The sequence below is a fragment of the Plecotus auritus genome (assembly GCF_963455305.1).
Source record: "Plecotus auritus genome assembly, chromosome: 4".
NCBI lineage: Eukaryota > Metazoa > Chordata > Mammalia > Chiroptera > Vespertilionidae > Plecotus > Plecotus auritus.
Genome location: NC_137775.1, coordinates 80,383,555 through 80,400,133, shown reverse-complemented (window position 1 = coordinate 80,400,133; position 16,579 = coordinate 80,383,555). Strand labels below are relative to the sequence as shown.

The 16,579-nt window shown below is 41.0% G+C and overlaps 1 protein-coding gene across 1 annotated transcript in view; it reads left to right on the top strand.

Annotated features, from left to right (window-relative positions):
- Nucleotides 1-16,327, top strand: part of FAM83B (family with sequence similarity 83 member B) — a gene marked incomplete at its 3' end in the record, with an annotated part of 67,201 nt that extends 50,874 nt beyond the window's left edge. Inside the window, exons 2-4 of the mRNA XM_080664613.1 lie at nt 1,176-1,340; nt 2,104-2,228; nt 14,029-16,327. Of these exons, the coding sequence (XP_080520739.1) occupies nt 1,176-1,340; nt 2,104-2,228; nt 14,029-16,327 (2,589 nt within the window). The remainder of the gene's footprint in view (nt 1-1,175; nt 1,341-2,103; nt 2,229-14,028) is intronic.
- Nucleotides 16,328-16,579: the final 252 nt, after the last annotated feature.

Genomic DNA, 16,579 nt, shown 5'->3' with positions numbered 1-16,579 from the left:
ATGCTCAATGCAGGAGCTGCCCCCTGGTGGTCAGTGCACTCGCACAGTGGGACCGCTGCTTAGCTGACCAATGGGTGCCAGACGCCGGGTTCACGGCTGGCAAGTGCATCTGCGGTGGGGCGAGCCTCTCCTGCCCCATGGCAGTGCTACCTAGCAGCGGTGGTGACAGGCGCAACAGGGCCAGGATGAGTGGGAGTGGCACAGCACCTGGGCCAGGCTCGGGCTTCTCCCCAGTCACCTGCCGCTTTGTGCACTCTTACATCCTTGGGGGGATGTCAGACTGCCGGTTTCGGCCCAATCTCCGTAGGAGTCCTGGATTGCGAGAGGGTGTAGGCCAGGCTGAGGGACCCCACCAGTGCACAAATCCATGCATCCGGCCTCTAGTAAGTTTATAATATGGGCATTTTCTTGTCTTCATCTCAGTGCCCATACATTGTCACACCACTTATTAATGCAGCGTAATCACAGAGAGCAGTGTGGTGAAGGCCAGGGAATGTGGGTGAGGACAGGGTCTGGGTGGAGCTGGTCAAAGAGGGGAAAAATGGGGACATGTGTAATAGTATCAACAAAAAAAATAATTATGAATGTAATTTGAGAGTTTGTCACATATTTGATTAAAGAATATTCACAAGACATGAGTGATGTTGTTAACCCTAGCATCTCCCTTCTTCTAGCACCTTATTCCATTTATAAATAAGAAAAGGATCATGAGAGGCCACTAGAATGATTGAAATTGTTCTACTTGGAGAAAATCTAATTTAAATATATTTCACAGTTAGTTTAGAGAATGTCATCAACTTGTATAATTTATGCATGGTCCAGTATTTCATTTTAACGTCTTATTAGAGTAAATAAAATGATTTAATATACTAACCATGATTTTATTTATCTTCTAACATATTCACCGTGTATGCATTACATGATCCTGGCTGTTGTTGCCATGTGTCTATTCCCAGGTCATTCCATTTTCTCTAATTTCTTATTTATTTTTGTTTATTTTCAACATATTCTTTTTATCCTTTACCTTCTATTTTAGAAAACACAAATACTTGTTTATACATGTATATGTTTCATGTGTTTAATTTTCTATTTTATCCAATTTTTATTGAAAGCACCAATTTCTAGATATTTCCTAGTGGGTATCTAACATTGTTTGATATTCTTATCTTTAATAGGTCATTGCTTTAGTGATGGACATGTTTACAGATGTGGACATTTTCAAAGAAATAGTGGAGGCATCAACTCGAGGGGTATCTGTATACATTCTGCTTGATGAATCCAACTTTAATCATTTCCTAAATATGACTGAGAAGCAAGGTTGCCAAGTTCAACGTCTCAGGGTAAGAATTCCATGTTTTTTTCCTCAGGTACCATTTTGATAGTTTGTGTACTATTTTTGTCTCAATCAAAATTAAGACATGTTAAGCTATATTATTCCAAAAGTAAAATAGAAAAAAATACATACATATACAGTATAGTTTAAGATAGAATGATGGTTGATCCCAAAAGGGTCCCTTTGTACTTTTTTTAATGTAACTGAAAGCACACATTTTTATGACAAATGTATATGGTGCTTTTCTTGATAGTGAGGCACTTGAGCTTCTGAGATTTTTTTGCTATCAGTCATAATTAATGCTTCTGTTTTGCATATACAACCTTGAAACTACTGACTCCAGTGATTCTTTCCAGTGATGCAGCAGATGTTGCTTATCACAGTCATAGTGATTTCAGTTCCATTTGACTTTTTAAAAGGCGGGTGTATTTTAATTTTAGTTGTTTGGACATTATGAATTTAAAACTTGAAAGGATCTTGCAATAGGACCCTTAAGTGATTTATGAAATCATCCCATATAAATGTAATGTAGTATCTTAAATTACTCGTTTCCTAGTGTATTTCTTTTTTGGGTGGTGTTTTAAAATTTGCTTTTCACTATTTGTCTTTTGGTTATGTGTTTAAAAATTATTTCAAATATACTGTTTTTGGTTCTAAGGTTTTATATTAGCATATATTTTATACTAATGTAATAAAATAAATTAGCATATATTTTCAAAATATTCCCTTTCTAGCCTTAATTTTTACGTTATATTTATGTATAATTCCAGAATATTCGAGTGAGGACAGTAAAAGGCCAAGATTATCTTTCAAAAACAGGAGCCAAATTTCATGGAAAATTGGAACAGAAATTTTTGTTAATTGACTGCCAGAAAGTTATGTATGGTTCTTACAGGTAAGATCATTGTGTTCATCTCCCACATTAATAATAATTTATAGAATTTATTAGTTTCAAATTTTAGTATAATCTGCTTAGTTCTTTTTTTAATTGTTATAATTCACATGTAGCATTATATTAGTTTCAGGCATAATGGTTTAATATTTGTATATAATGCTAAATGATCATCACGATAAGGGTAGTTAACATCCATCACCATACATAGTTACAAAAAAACTTTTTTATCTTTGTGATGAGGATAATCTTTCAAGATTACTTTCTTAGCAATTTTTAAATATGCAATGTATTAGAGGCCCGGTGCACGAGTTCATGCACAGGTGGGGTCTGGCTGGCCAGCTCTGATGGGGGCGAATTGAGCCAGGCTGTTGTGGGGGAGGACATGTGGGAGGTTGGCCGCTGGCCCTGACCCTGATCAGGGTGGTTGGCTGCCGCAGTGCACATCACTATAACCAGTCATTCCATCCTTCCTTTCGCTTGGTTTTTATATAGATAGATAGTCACCATACTGTACATTTCATTCCCAGGACTTATTTATTTTATAATTGGAAGTTTGTACATTTTGACACATTTACCCTTTTTACCCATCCCATACCTCCCTGCCTCTAGCAACCACCAATCTGTTCTCTGTATCTATAATTTTTTGGGGAGATGGGGAGACAGGGTTTTTACATATAAGTGAGATAATACTGTATTTTTCTATCTCGATCTGATTTATTTCACTTGGCGTAATGACCTCAAGTCCATCCATGTTGTTGCAAATGGCAAGATTTCATTCTTTTCTACTAGAGGCCCAGTACATGAAATTGGTGCACGGGGGTGTGTGTCTCTCAACCCAGCCTGCACCCTCTTCAATCTGGGACCCTTCGAGGCAGTCGGACATCCCTCTCACAATCCAGGACTGCTGGCTCCCAACTGCTCGCCTGCCTACCTTCCTGATTGCCCCTAACTGCTCCTGCCTGCCAGCCTGATCACCCCCTAACCACTCCCCTGCCAGCCTGTGTTCTCCTAACTGCCCTTCTCTGCAGTCCTGGTCACCCCTAACTGCCCACCTCTGCAGGCCTGGTCACCCCTAACTGCCCTCCCCTACAGATCTGGTCCCCCTCAACTGCTCTCCCCTGCAGGCCTCGGTCCCCCCAATTGCCCTTCCCTGCATGCCCGGTCACCCCCAGCTTCCCTCCTCTGCCGGCCTGGTCACCCCTACCTGCCCTTCCCTGCTGGCCTGATCACCCACAACTGTCCTCCCTTGCAGACCTGGTCCCTCCCAACTGCCCTCTCCTGCTAGCCATCTTGTGGCAGCCATCTTGTGTCCACATGGGGGCAGTCATCTTTGACCACATGGGGGCAGACATCTTGTGTGTTGGAGTGATGGTCAATTTACATATTATCATTTTATTAGATAGGGTTAGATAGGATAGAGGCCTGGTGCACGGGTGCAGGCCAGCTAGTTTGCCCTGAAGGGTGTCCCGTATCAGGGTGGGAGTTCCCTTGGGGCATGGGGCAGCCTGGGCGAGGGGCCTGTGGTGGTTTGCAGGCTGGCCACGCCCCCCGGTGACCTAAGCGGAGGCCCTGGTATCTGGGATTTATTTATCTTCTATAATTGAAACTTTGTAGCCTTGAGCGGAGCCAAGCCTCCTGCTTGCTTCATGGCCACCGCCATTTTTGTTGGGATTTAGTTATCTTCTATAATTGAAACTTTGTAGCCTTGAGTGGAGGCCTTGGCCAGCCAGGGTTTATGGAAAGCTTGGCTTCCTCCATTTCCGGGGGCAACTCAAGCTTCCTGCTCTCTCCAGCTCTGTGGCTGCCACCATTTTTGTTGGGATTTATTTATCTTCTATAATTGAAACTTTGTAGCCCTGAGCGGAGGCCTGGGCATGCCAGGAGCAGGTGGAAAGCTTGGCTTCCTCCATTGCTGGGGGCAACCCAAGCCTCCTGCTCTCTCCATGGCTGCAGCCATCTTGGTTGGGTTAATTTGATACTTGCTCCTGATTGGCTGGTGGGTGTAGCGGAGGTATAGCTAATTTGCATATTACTCTTTTATTAGATAGGATGGTTGAATAGTTTTCTGTTGTATACACTGAGTGGCCAGATTATTATGATCTCTGAATGCATAATAATCTGGCCACTCAGTGTGTGTGTGTGTGTGTGTGTGTGTGTGTGTGTGTGTGTGTGTGTATGTGTGTGTGTGTATTAGAGGCCCGGTGCATGAATTCGTTCATGGGTAGGGTCTGTCCAGCTTGGCCAGGGGGAGGGGACATGGGCAGTTGGCCAGCCTGCCTGCTGGTCGAACTCCTGGTCTAGGGGACAATTTGCATATGAGCCTTTTATTATATAGGATATACACTGAGTGGCCAGATTATTATGCGTTTAGAGATCATAATAATCTGGCCACTCAGTGTATATGTACCACACCTTTTTTGTCCATTTATCTGTGGAGGGACACTTAGGTTGCTTCCATATCTTGGCTATCCTATATAATAAAAGCCCAGCAACTGAATGGCGGAACAACCAGAACGAGCGGTCAACCAGTAGCTATGACACACACTGATGGCCACAGGGCAGACAACTCAATACAGGAGCTGCCCCCTGGTGGTCTGTGCACTCCCATAGTGAAAGCGCTGCTTGGCTGACTAGATTGAGTGGCTGCTCTCCGCAGCAGGAACAGCCACTCAGAGGGTGGGTCCACAGCTGCTCGGCTGACTGGGATGAGCGGCTGCTCCTTGCTGCAGCAGCTCAGCTGACCAGAATGAGTGGCACTCCCACAGCAGGCCTATCCCTGCAGGTCATGCCCCCTACCAGTGCATGAATCCCGTGCACTGGGCCTCAAGTTGTAAATAATAACCAATGCAGTGAACATGGGCATTCAGATATCTTTTTTGAGTTAGTGTTTTTGTTTTCTAAAGATAAATATTCAGAAGTGGAATTCCTGGGTCGTATGGTAATTGTGTTTTTAAATTTTTTGAGGAGCCTTTATACTGTTTTCCACAGTGGCTGCACCTATTTATATTCCCACCAACAGTCCACAACACGTATCTCTTGTCTTTATAATAACAGCCTAGTTTGTGTTTACCTGCGTTGTTATCAGTCATTTACAGAAACTATTAGTTTCTAATGTTAATGTAATCTATTTAGTTATTTCTTAAAAATAAAAAATAAAAACAATCTTGGAGACTTGGGTTTAAGTTCTGACTATACCTCTAAAGAACATTAAGACATTGGGCAAATCCCATAACTTCTTTGGCTTCAAGTTCTTCATCCCCAAAATGAGAGGGTTAACTGAGATCTCAGGTTCTCTATGGCTCTACAATGGTAAATGTGTTTTTGTTCCTTATGAAAGCAGTACATAGTATGGACTTAATAATAATTGCTCATAAAAAATAGAAGGCATGACTCAGTGGTTGAGCGTCAACCTATGAACCAGGAGATCACGTTTCGATTCCCAGTCAAGCTATATGCCCAGGTTGTGGGCTCGATCCCCAGTGTGGGGTGTGCTGGAGGCAGCTGATCAGTGATTCTCTCTCATCATTGATGTTTCTAACTCTTCCTCTCCCTCCTCTCTGAAATCAATAAAAATATATTTTTAAATGGAAGCAGTTTATCATATTTGAAGAACCTGTTGAACAGATTTTTCTTATTTCATCACTATTGAGAAGCTGATAATTATGTAGTCACTAATGCTACCAAAAAGTACTTTTAAGAATCTGGCTGTCATAGTAGACACTAGACAGGTGACTCAGATTCTACTCTCTGGCATCTTTAGAGGCTTTCCCTGGTGGTATATCTACTCTGTTACAGCTTAGTTCGTTTATATATTTCAACCCCATCCTTACAACTGTTGTTTTCATCTACATTTTATAAATGATGAAGTTCCAGGAGTTTAAGCGACTTGTCTAAAACCCCATAGCTAAGGACCACAGGCAGTCCAGGACTGGAAGCACAGACCAGATCCCACTGGCTCTACAGTGTGAGTGCTGCCCTAATAATCTCTTACAAATTTCAGGCATTGGTCCTGAATGGGATACAGAGCGAGGCTATATTAACAGGCCGAGGAAAGAACCAACAAGCATGTATGCACTGCCAGGTCACCAGGGCAGAGTGGACTCCTTACTAAAGACTGTGGCAAGAAGCCAGGAGACCTGTGGATGTAAGCAGGGCAGTGTGAGAGGAAACCTTAGGAACTTAAAAAGTCCGCAAGAATGAGGCAACAAGTTAAAGTGGAAGGCTGTGGGCAAGTTACTTAATGTGGTTGCACTTGAGCTTGCTCCTCTCTAAAGGGAAGATAATCATAGAACTACCTCATGCCATTGTTATGAGAATTAGAGTTAATGCATCCAAAACCTCTAATGTAAGCTGTTATTTTAGGCCTTTAAAAAAATTGTTATTTGCCAATTTCCCTTTCTAGGGGATCCTTTTTGGAAAATGTAGTTTGGAGTTCTAAAGGAAAATGTGTGAAGAGCAGAAATTACAACCAGTGCTTAAAATTAATGAGTCCTTTTAAAAACTCATTATATGTGTATATATTTGTTCAGATCCACTTGATTTTAATTGAAATTTTAATTAAAATTGGGCGTTCGCTTGACTTATAGAATGGTGTTTACTCATTAATTTCATAATAATGAATGCTTTCCATTTTTATTATTTAACTTGACTTTTAAGATGATCTTTCAATAATAAATCCACCTGAACTTCGTTTTGCTACCATTTGGTGTTAATAGGTGCTATATGTTGAGATGACTATAGTTGAGCTACTTTATTTTTTTAAATAATTTTTTATTGTTGAAAGTATTACACATGTCCCCTTCTTTCCCCCATTGACCCCCCTCCAGCCCACCCCCACCCCCTGCCCCAGGCCTTCAGCTAATTGAGCTAGTTTAGAGGTGATTTTGGGAAAAACAACAGCAACAAAAACTTTTATCTTTCTATCTATATCATAAGCCAGAGCATAATTAAAATTATCATTTATGGAAGTGGATATGAAATGCCTAGGACCACAGATTATAAAAATTCATCAAAACTCTTATCTAACAACTCTATCTCTTTATGATGTTATGTTAATTTTAAATATATTTCTTTTAAAAATTAATGGTTATCGGCCCTTGTCACTTTTGTTTTTTTCTGACTAATTATCATGAAACTTTCCTACTGTTAACAGGATCTGGTGGAATAGTTATGAACCAGTCTTCATAGAAACTGACCAAAATTTTTAGTTCCTTTCAGTTAAAACCATCCTTTGTCTCTTACATTCTGTAATTGTCACTGTTTTTCTCATAGCAAACTCAAAATGGCTTCTTTATTTCAAAATTCTTTGCCACAAAATGTCTCCATATTTTATTTTATTTTTATACAATATTTGTCTTTTTTATTTTAAATATGTTTTTATTGATTTCAAAGAGAGGAAGGAAGAGGAAGAGAGAGATAGAAACATCATTGATGAGAGAAAATCATCAATTGGATGCCTCCTGCTGCATGCCCCCTACTAGGGATTGAGCCCTGCAACCTGGACATGTGCCCTGACCGGGAATCAAACTGTGACCTCCTGGTTCATGGGCCAATGCTCAACCACTGAGCCACACCAGCCGGGCAGTCTTCATATTTTAAACTCCCAGCATTTTTAGACAGGTCTGGTGTCTGTACTAACCACAGTCACACATTGTGTGACAGCTCACTCACCATGGTGATGGTTTTATCAGGAAAACATAAGTGTTTGTCTATCATGATCCTAACATTAATGAGATAAAACAGTTATATACTTTTTAACCAATGTGTATAAATAAAATTTTTTAATTGGATACTCTCATTTGAAATTATATGAAAATCTGGAAGATATTTAGTATTATCCACAACATTGACTGACAGAATTTGATAAGCTCTTTTTAAATCTTATGATCTTTCTAAAAGTTTCATTAAAGTGAAGTAAGTTTCACTGAAGTTATTGGCTCCAAGATGCCATCTTTGATCAGACTTGCCGATCATCATGTTTAGAAATCCATGCCACAACCTGTCACTATTTTCACTCCATGGACATCACTTATTACCCTCAATCAGGAACTCAGAGTTCTTGAACCACTTTTTGTAAAAAATATGTTTTTATTGCTTTTAGAGATAGAGGAAGAGAGAGAAAGAGAAACATCAATGTGAGAGAGAAACATCGGATCAGCTGCCTCCTGCACACCCTCCACTGGGGAATGAGCTTGCAACTGGGGCATGTGCCCTGACCTGGAATCTAACCGTGACCCCCTGGTTCATAGGTCAGCACTCAACCACCAAGCCATGCCAGCTGGGCAATTATTTAATTACTAGAGGCCTGGTGCATGAAATTCGTGCATGGGTGGAGGGGTGTCCCTCAGCCCAGCCTGCACCCTCTTCAATCTGGGATCCCTCTCACAATCCAGGACTGCTGGCTCCCAACTGCTCACCTGCCTGCCTTCCTGATTGCCCCTAACCGCTCTGACTGCCAGCCTGATCACCCCCTAACCACTCCCCTGCCAGCCTGATTGATGCCTAACTACTCCCCTGCCAGCTTTTTGCCCCTAACTGCCCTCCCCTGCAGGCCTGGTGACCCCTAACTGCCCTCCCCTGCAGGCCTGGTCCCCCCCAACTGCTCTCCCCTGCAGGCCTGGGTCCCCCCAACTGCCCTTCCCTGCATGCCCGGTCACCCCCAACTTCCCTCCTCTGCCGGCCTGGTCACCCCTACCTGCCCTCCCTTGCAGGCTTGATCACCCCAACTGCCCTCCCTTGCAGGCCTGGTCCCTCCCAACTGCCCTCCCCTGCTGGCCATCTTGTGGTGGCCATCTTGTGTCCACATGGGGGCAGCCATTTTTGACCACATGGGGGCAGCCATCTTGTGTGTTGGAGTGATGGTCAATTTGCATATTGCTCTTTTATTAGATAGGATAGAGGCCTGGTGCACGGGTGGGGGTCAGCTGGTTTGCCCTGAAGGGTGTCCCGGTGGGGGTTCCCTTGGGGCGTGGGGTGGCCTGTGGTGATTTGCAGGCCAGCCACACACCCCCCCTGCCCCCCCCCCCCCCCGGCGACCCAAGCAGCGGCCCTAGTATCTGGGATTTATTTATCTTTTATTTATCTTCTATAATTGAAACTTTGTAGCCTTGAGCAAAGCCAAGCCTCCTGCTTGCTCCGTGGCCACAGCCATTTTTTGGGGGATTTATTTATCTTCTATAATTGAAACTTTGTAGCCTTGAGTGGAGGCCTAGGCTGGCCAGGGTGTGTGGAAAGCTTGGCTTCCTCCATTGCCGGGGAAACCCAAGCCTCCTGCTCTCTCTGTGGCTGCAGACATCTTGGTTGGGTTAATTTGCATACTTGCTCCTGATTGGCTTGTGGGTGTAGCAGTGTGATGGTTAATTTGCATATTACTCTTTTATTAGATAGGATTTTAGCTAGTTCTCCTGATATGTATTTCATTCTCTAAAATAATATGATTATACTGCTATTTCTAGATTTACCTATTTTATTTTATCATTATTTTTTAATCCTCACTGGAGGACATGCTTGGAGAGAGAAGGAGGGGGAGAAAATGAGAGAGAAAGAGAGAGAGAAAAGGAAAGGGAGAGAGAGAGAAACATCTATTAGTTGCCTTCCTTTTGTGACCCACAGGGAATAGAATCCACAAACCAGGTATGTCCCTGACCAGGAATTGAACCAGCAAACTTTTGATGCACAGGACAGTGCTCAACTAACTGAGCCACCCTGGCCAGGCTAAACTGATCACTTTTAGATATGATCTTTTGACTTTATATTATGGCAATTGAAGAGTTATATTTTGTACCCACTCATATCCACTTGCTCTCCTGATTCCCATTCACTCTATACAGTTTATCATTATTTTTTGAAGTATCTGGGTTTACATTACTAAAGTTGTGTCAGAATTTATTTTTGATAAGTGATGAAGTGATTTATGTTATGTTTTCTCCTTCATAACAATGTTAATAATGACCATTTTGTTTTGGTTTTATTCATTGTCTTTGTTTTCTATTAGTTGTTGTTTTTTTTGTTGTTTTTTGTTTTTCCCAGTTGACTATAGAATTCTTAGCACAAACTTTTCCAGATGCTCAATTACTACCAACAGTCTGTGATGTCCAGTCTGGTCTAACAGGTCTTTAATGAGCTCAGCTGGGGTTCTGGTATTTTCTATATTCTCCAGTAGTTTGAGCTACAGTTTTTAAAATCCTACTTTTAATCCCATTTTTAACTCATTTTTTGTTTCCAGTCATGGTTTCTCTCAAATTTGCTCAAGAACATTTTCTATCAGCATAGGAATTTTTTAAGTCCAAAAATTCAGAATTCCAGATGATTTATGTTTTAACTGGCGATAAAACTCTAAGTTAAATCATTTTTTTCCTCTGAATTTGGAAGGCATTGCCTTGCATTCAAAATTGCTATTTAAGAATTCTCAAACAATTGTACTTCAAATTCTCTTCATGTAATTTTATATTTTTTTTTCTTTCTGGGAGTGTCTAGGATTACTCTCTCTTTTTCAATTTATTGATTTTAAGAGAGAGCTTAGAAAGGGGGAGAGAGAGAGAGAGAGAGAGAGAAAGAAACATTGATTTGTTGTTCCATGTATTTATACATTCATTAGTTGATTTCTGTATTTGTCCTGGCAGGAGATCGAAACCACAGACTTAATATTTCAGGACGCTCTAACCAACCGAGCTACCCAGCCAGGGCCTAGGATTTCCCTTTGATTAAATGCTATTCTCAAATTTATTAAGATGTTTCTAGATTTAGGTCTGTTTTTCTTTTGTTGTTCTGGGCAATCCAAATAGTTGTGTCTTTGGATTCTGAGAAGTTTTCTCATTTATTCTTTGACAATGTCTTCTCCTCAATTGTCTCTATTTTCTGTCTCTGGCATTCTTAACTAGATTTCTGTTCCCATTGTATTTTTCCCCCTGTAATTTTCCATCCAGTAGTGGTGGCATTATTACCAACAGGCGCATTTCCTCCTACTTAATATCTATTTTTTTAAATTTTGCTATCAAATATTTTTAATATCTGCTACTTGAAATATTTTCCTAACATCCTATGTGTGTTTTATGTACTTATTTCTCTCTTTATTTCTTTGAAAATATTAATTGTGTATGTGCATATTTATTCTTATTTGTGCAGTTTCTCTTTTCCTCCAAGTACCTTTTTTGTGTTTATTTGGTTTGTTTTCTATAATGAATCTAAGCTTTTAAGCATTATAAGCTATCTTCTAAACTTTATTCTAATGTCTGTCTATCTTTTACACTGTCTTTATATGTAAGAATAAGAGACTGCAGAACTTAGTGGAAATTGTGTAGGAAATGTTTATCAATAGGTGAATCCACAGAACAGTGATTGGCTGGGGTCCTGGAAATTTTACAGGAAGTTGCCTAAATGTCAGTATAAGTATATCTTTTATCTCTAGGAGTGTTCAGTGTTTCCAGAGAATAATCCCTAAATTAAATGTCTCCAATTGAATATCTTTCCATTACCTGAAATTATATTACAATCATATTTTCTGATTTACCAAATCCTAGAACATTTTCCAACTGCCACACATTCATTAGTACCATTATCTTTCAGATTCCTAAGCTCCACACCTGCAGGTAATTCTTTTATATCCTCTGCACAGCCTTTTTATGACCTGCAGATATTCTTATTCTTTCTGCTTGTTAGTGGCTCACCATTTTGACTCATTCCAATTTCTGCTCTGGTTTTGTCTCTTATCACCTCATTGCAACTACTTTACTCTTCATAGTGAATGCAGTCCCTCATCTTTCAAGTCTATACAACAATTAGCTAAAGAAAAAAATCATTCTTCAAACATCTCTTTTTATTATAATTTATTCAAACCTGGGAACAGATTCCACACAATCCAACTCTGCTTTGCTTTCAAGGTTCATGCATCTCTTATATAGCTTCTTTCTTCAGGTAAATGTAATTTGTTTCCTGTGTCCAATCAATACATGACCATTATTACTTCTTTTTCTATGTTTCTTCTTCCACACAAATTGTCCTCCCACACCTTTTGTATGTGAACTTCAGGGTTGTCTAGTTTCTATCAAAATATCGCTAAACTTCCACTTCCTCCAGGGATTTTTCTTGCATTTGATTGCTGACTATTCATTCCTTTACTTGCTGTTTCTAACACACTTCAGTGTTAGATTGAAATTTCAGTTGGGTTGAAATTTTAGTTGGATTGAAATTTCTTTAATGATTCACTTTTGCACCATTTCTTTTAAGTCAGCCTGGTGGCCAACACATCTATAATAATAAAAGCGGGGGCTGCGAGGGAAGCCCGTGTCCCGGGGGCTGCGAGGGAAGCCCGTGTCCCGGGGGCTGCGAGGGAAGCCTGTGTCCTGGGGGCTGCTGTGTCCCGGGGGCTGCGAGGGAAGCCCGTGTCCCGGGGGCTGCGAGGGAAGCCCGTGTCCCGGGGGCTGCGAGGGAAGCCCGTGTCCCGGGGGCTGCGAGGGAAGCCTGTGTCCTGGGGGCTGCTGTGTCCCGGGGGCTGCGAGGGAAGCCCGTGTCCCGGGGGCTGCGAGGGAAGCCCGTGTCCCGGGGGCTGCGAGGGAAGCCCGTGTCCCGGGGGCTGCGAGGGAAGCCTGAAGCCGGTGCCGGCAGCCAGGAAAAGAAAGGCCTACTCTTGTACAAATTTCGTGCATTGGGCCTCAGGTGTGTAAATAAAGAACACGTAGTAAATGTTGTACTCATACCATCATTCAATAAGTATTCTAGATAACATTAAGCATATCAGAATAATTAAGTTGCACACTACTGTTTATAGTATTTAGTATATTTTAAATTATTACTCTGCACATTCTTTTAATAATTTAATCTGCCTTCGTTATTGTACCCCCTGTATAAACACTAAAGTCCTTTATTGCGGAGAATGTCTCATAGTTTTTTCCGTGTATTAACCCCTATTGCATCATGTAATTATTTGATACATAACATATTAGTGATTTCCTTTTTAGCTCAGTGACTCTGCATGTTAATTATTTAGATTTTCAAACACCAGATTTAACATTTTACATGAAGCTTCAAGGTAACTATTTGCTCTAAACTCTGAAAAAGAGACCGGAAGTTCCCCAAAATACTATAAAGTAGTCACAAATTTATTTTCCTAGAAATTGTACCTGTATTAGAAGATCTGAATTGGCATTCTGACTGGCATGGTTTGTGAGGATTAAATTTATCAATCCTGAGAACACTGAGTATACTGTTTAATAACTACTGCCCACCAATCCTCTCTTGGTTTACAACTCCCCACATCCTATTGGCATAGGCCTATCGGGCATTATAACATGTTCAAAGTATAAAGAATTTTAGCGATTATGCTGTTCTTGTTCTGATTTTGGATAAGAGTAGACTGAGGCTCCACCTCATGGGACTAGAGAGATCAGCAGAAACCAGTTCTCTCAACTTTTCCTGTGGCACTAGCTTGCCTGGACCTTGCCCGGATGCTATATGTGAAAAATCATATCATTTTTTATTCCATAAAATCTTAGCAGGCAGAGATCAAAAATGCATAGCAGACTTTTCTTTGGACTCCTTGTATAAAGAATTGTGGGTGGATTCAAACCCAGAACTTGAGTTGATTTATTATTTAAAATATGAATATGGGAGTGGGGTGCCTTATGTATTACAAGCATGTAATGATTGGAGATGTTCTAAATTATGGTAGTCAAGGAAAACAAATGAAAAATACTCTTTTGTCGGCATTAAGCCACACATTTTTCTTAGTAGAGCTATATATATTGTCATTAATCTTTTAACTTAGCCCATGTAAAATTTTCTAATTTTGATTTTTTTTTTCCAGCTACATGTGGTCATTTGAAAAAGCTCACCTCAGCATGGTTCAGGTAATCACAGGACAACTTGTTGAGTCCTTTGATGAAGAATTCAGGACACTCTATGCCAGGTCCTGTGTCCCCAGTCCGTTCGCTCAGGAAGAGTCAGCCAGGGTGAAGCACAGCAAAGCTCTGTGGGAGAACGGCACTTATCAGCGTTCACTCTCTTCACTGGCTTCTGCTTCCAGCCAGAGAAACTTTCTTGCTAGACAAGACCAAATCCATAAACTAGATGCTAGTTACTTCAAAAACAGAGGGCTATACACTCGGAATGAACATGACAAATATAGCATAAGGAATCCTGGATACAAACCTCATTTTGTTCCCAACTTTAATGGTCCAAATACAATCCGTCAGTATCAGCCCAGTCAGAATGAAAATTGGAAGAGGCACAGTTATGCTGGGGAACAGCCAGAAATGGCGTCATACCTGTTGCTGAACAGGACCGTGAATCGAACCATCAATCCTCCTGGTAACTGGAAAAAGCCTTCGGATAGTCTGAGTGTGGCATCCTCGTCCCGGGGAAGCTATGCGAGCCACCAAGTCACCCCTGCCCAGAGTTTTGGCAATTGGCTTGCCCAGAGGAAAACAACACATCTTGCAGAGAGGAATTCAAATGTGCGGAGGTCTTTTAATGGGACAGATAATCATGTTCGCTTTTTGCAACAACGAATGCCAACCCTTGAAAATACCACAAAGTCATTCTTGCGTAACTGGAGGATCGAATCCTACTTAAATGATCATTCAGAAGCTGCACCTGATTCTAATGGATCGGCACTAGGTGACCGGTTTGAGAACTATGGTAGCTGTGAGAACTTGAAAGCCAGTGCCCTTTATACACATTCGCGGCTTCGCCCCTCTTTAGTGTTTAAACCAACTTTACCTGAGCAGCAAGAAGTTAATAGTTGTACAACTGGCTCTTCAAATTCAACTATCATTGGTTCCCAGGGAAGTGACACACCCAAGGAGGTCCCAGATACCCCTACAAGTGCAGAGCATTTGACAGATGAACTCTTGCCAGAATCCATCCCCAAGCTACCATTGCAGGCAGAGTCGCCAAAAATGCACCACTTGCAGACTCCTGAAAACCACTCAGCAGTCTTAAACCAAACTACAGATGGCCATCCAGAGTCAAACAACTATTTATATACAAACTTGTGTGCAAATAAGCAGACAGAAAACCTAAAGAATGAACAACAAAACGAGAATCTGCTTAAAAGGCGAAGTTTCCCATTCTTTGACCACTCAAAAGTCAATTTAGATCATGGAAATAGTAAGCATTATGTTTATAGTACGCTTACCAGGAATCGAATTAGACAGCCTGTAAAACCCAAAGAGGATTTGCTGAAAAGCTCTAAAAGCATGCACAATGTGACCAATAGTGTGGAAGAGGAGGAGGAGGTGATCAAGGGAGACCCTCCTAGTGGCGCAGCTACCAAGTCCATTTCCATTGCTGCTTTGCTTGATGTGAATAAAGAGGAATCTAACAAAGACCTCACTTCAAAGAAAGAAGTTAAGGGTTCCCCAAGCTTTTTGAAAAAGGGATCTCAGAAGTTAAGGTCATTACTTAGCCTTAGCCCAGAAAAGAAAGAAAATTTATCCAAAAATAAAGCATCTCCCTTTTATAGAATGTGTAGCAGTTCTGACACTTTGGCTTCTGAGGCTGAAGTGAATCAAAACCCCAAAAAGTCAGAACCGAAAGTTGAGTCGTCTCCTAGAAGAAAGCGTGCTTCCTCGTCAAACTCTCAAGGCAGTATCCACAAGAGTAAGGAAGATGTAACGGTTAGCTCCTCTCAGGGGATACATTCTCCACCCGATGAAAGTAATGAAATGATGCCTTCTCCAAGTCCAGTGGAAAAGTTCTTAGAAAGGGCGGGGGATGCCTCTGCCCCAAGATTTAACACAGAACAGATCCAATACCGAGATTCAAGGGAGATTAATAGAGTTGTTGCTCCTGTAAGAAAACCAGCTCCTCCTGCAAGGTCACAGCCCAATGAGCTTCTAAGAACTCAGTCAACTGACCGGCGCATTTACAGTCGTTTTGAGCCATTTTGTAAGATTGAGAATTCTATTCAGCCAACAAACTGCATGTCAAATAGCAGTATACACCGCCCAGAAATAAAACCCACAACTGTGGGCAATAGCTATGGTAGGTCCAGTCCAAGGCTTAATTACAACACTAATGTTTACCACACATATCAGCCAAATGAAAACAAGTTTCGAGGATTTATGCAAAAGTTTGGAAACTTCATAAACAAAAATAAATGAAATACTGTAATTGCAAGTAGATATTAAAATACAAAATGAATGTGGCTATAATTATTTGTCCCAAGAACATTGTGGACAGTTTTTGTAAATGCCAATAGATTTCTGTGAGGCAGGATTTGGGGTATGATATATATTTTTACCAACATACTGTGTACAGTAAAGTTATTGTTTATGATAAAGTTAGTTGTGCTTAATTATGCTACCAATGGAATGTCTCTATAAACGTGTAATTTTTAAATGGTAATGGTAAAA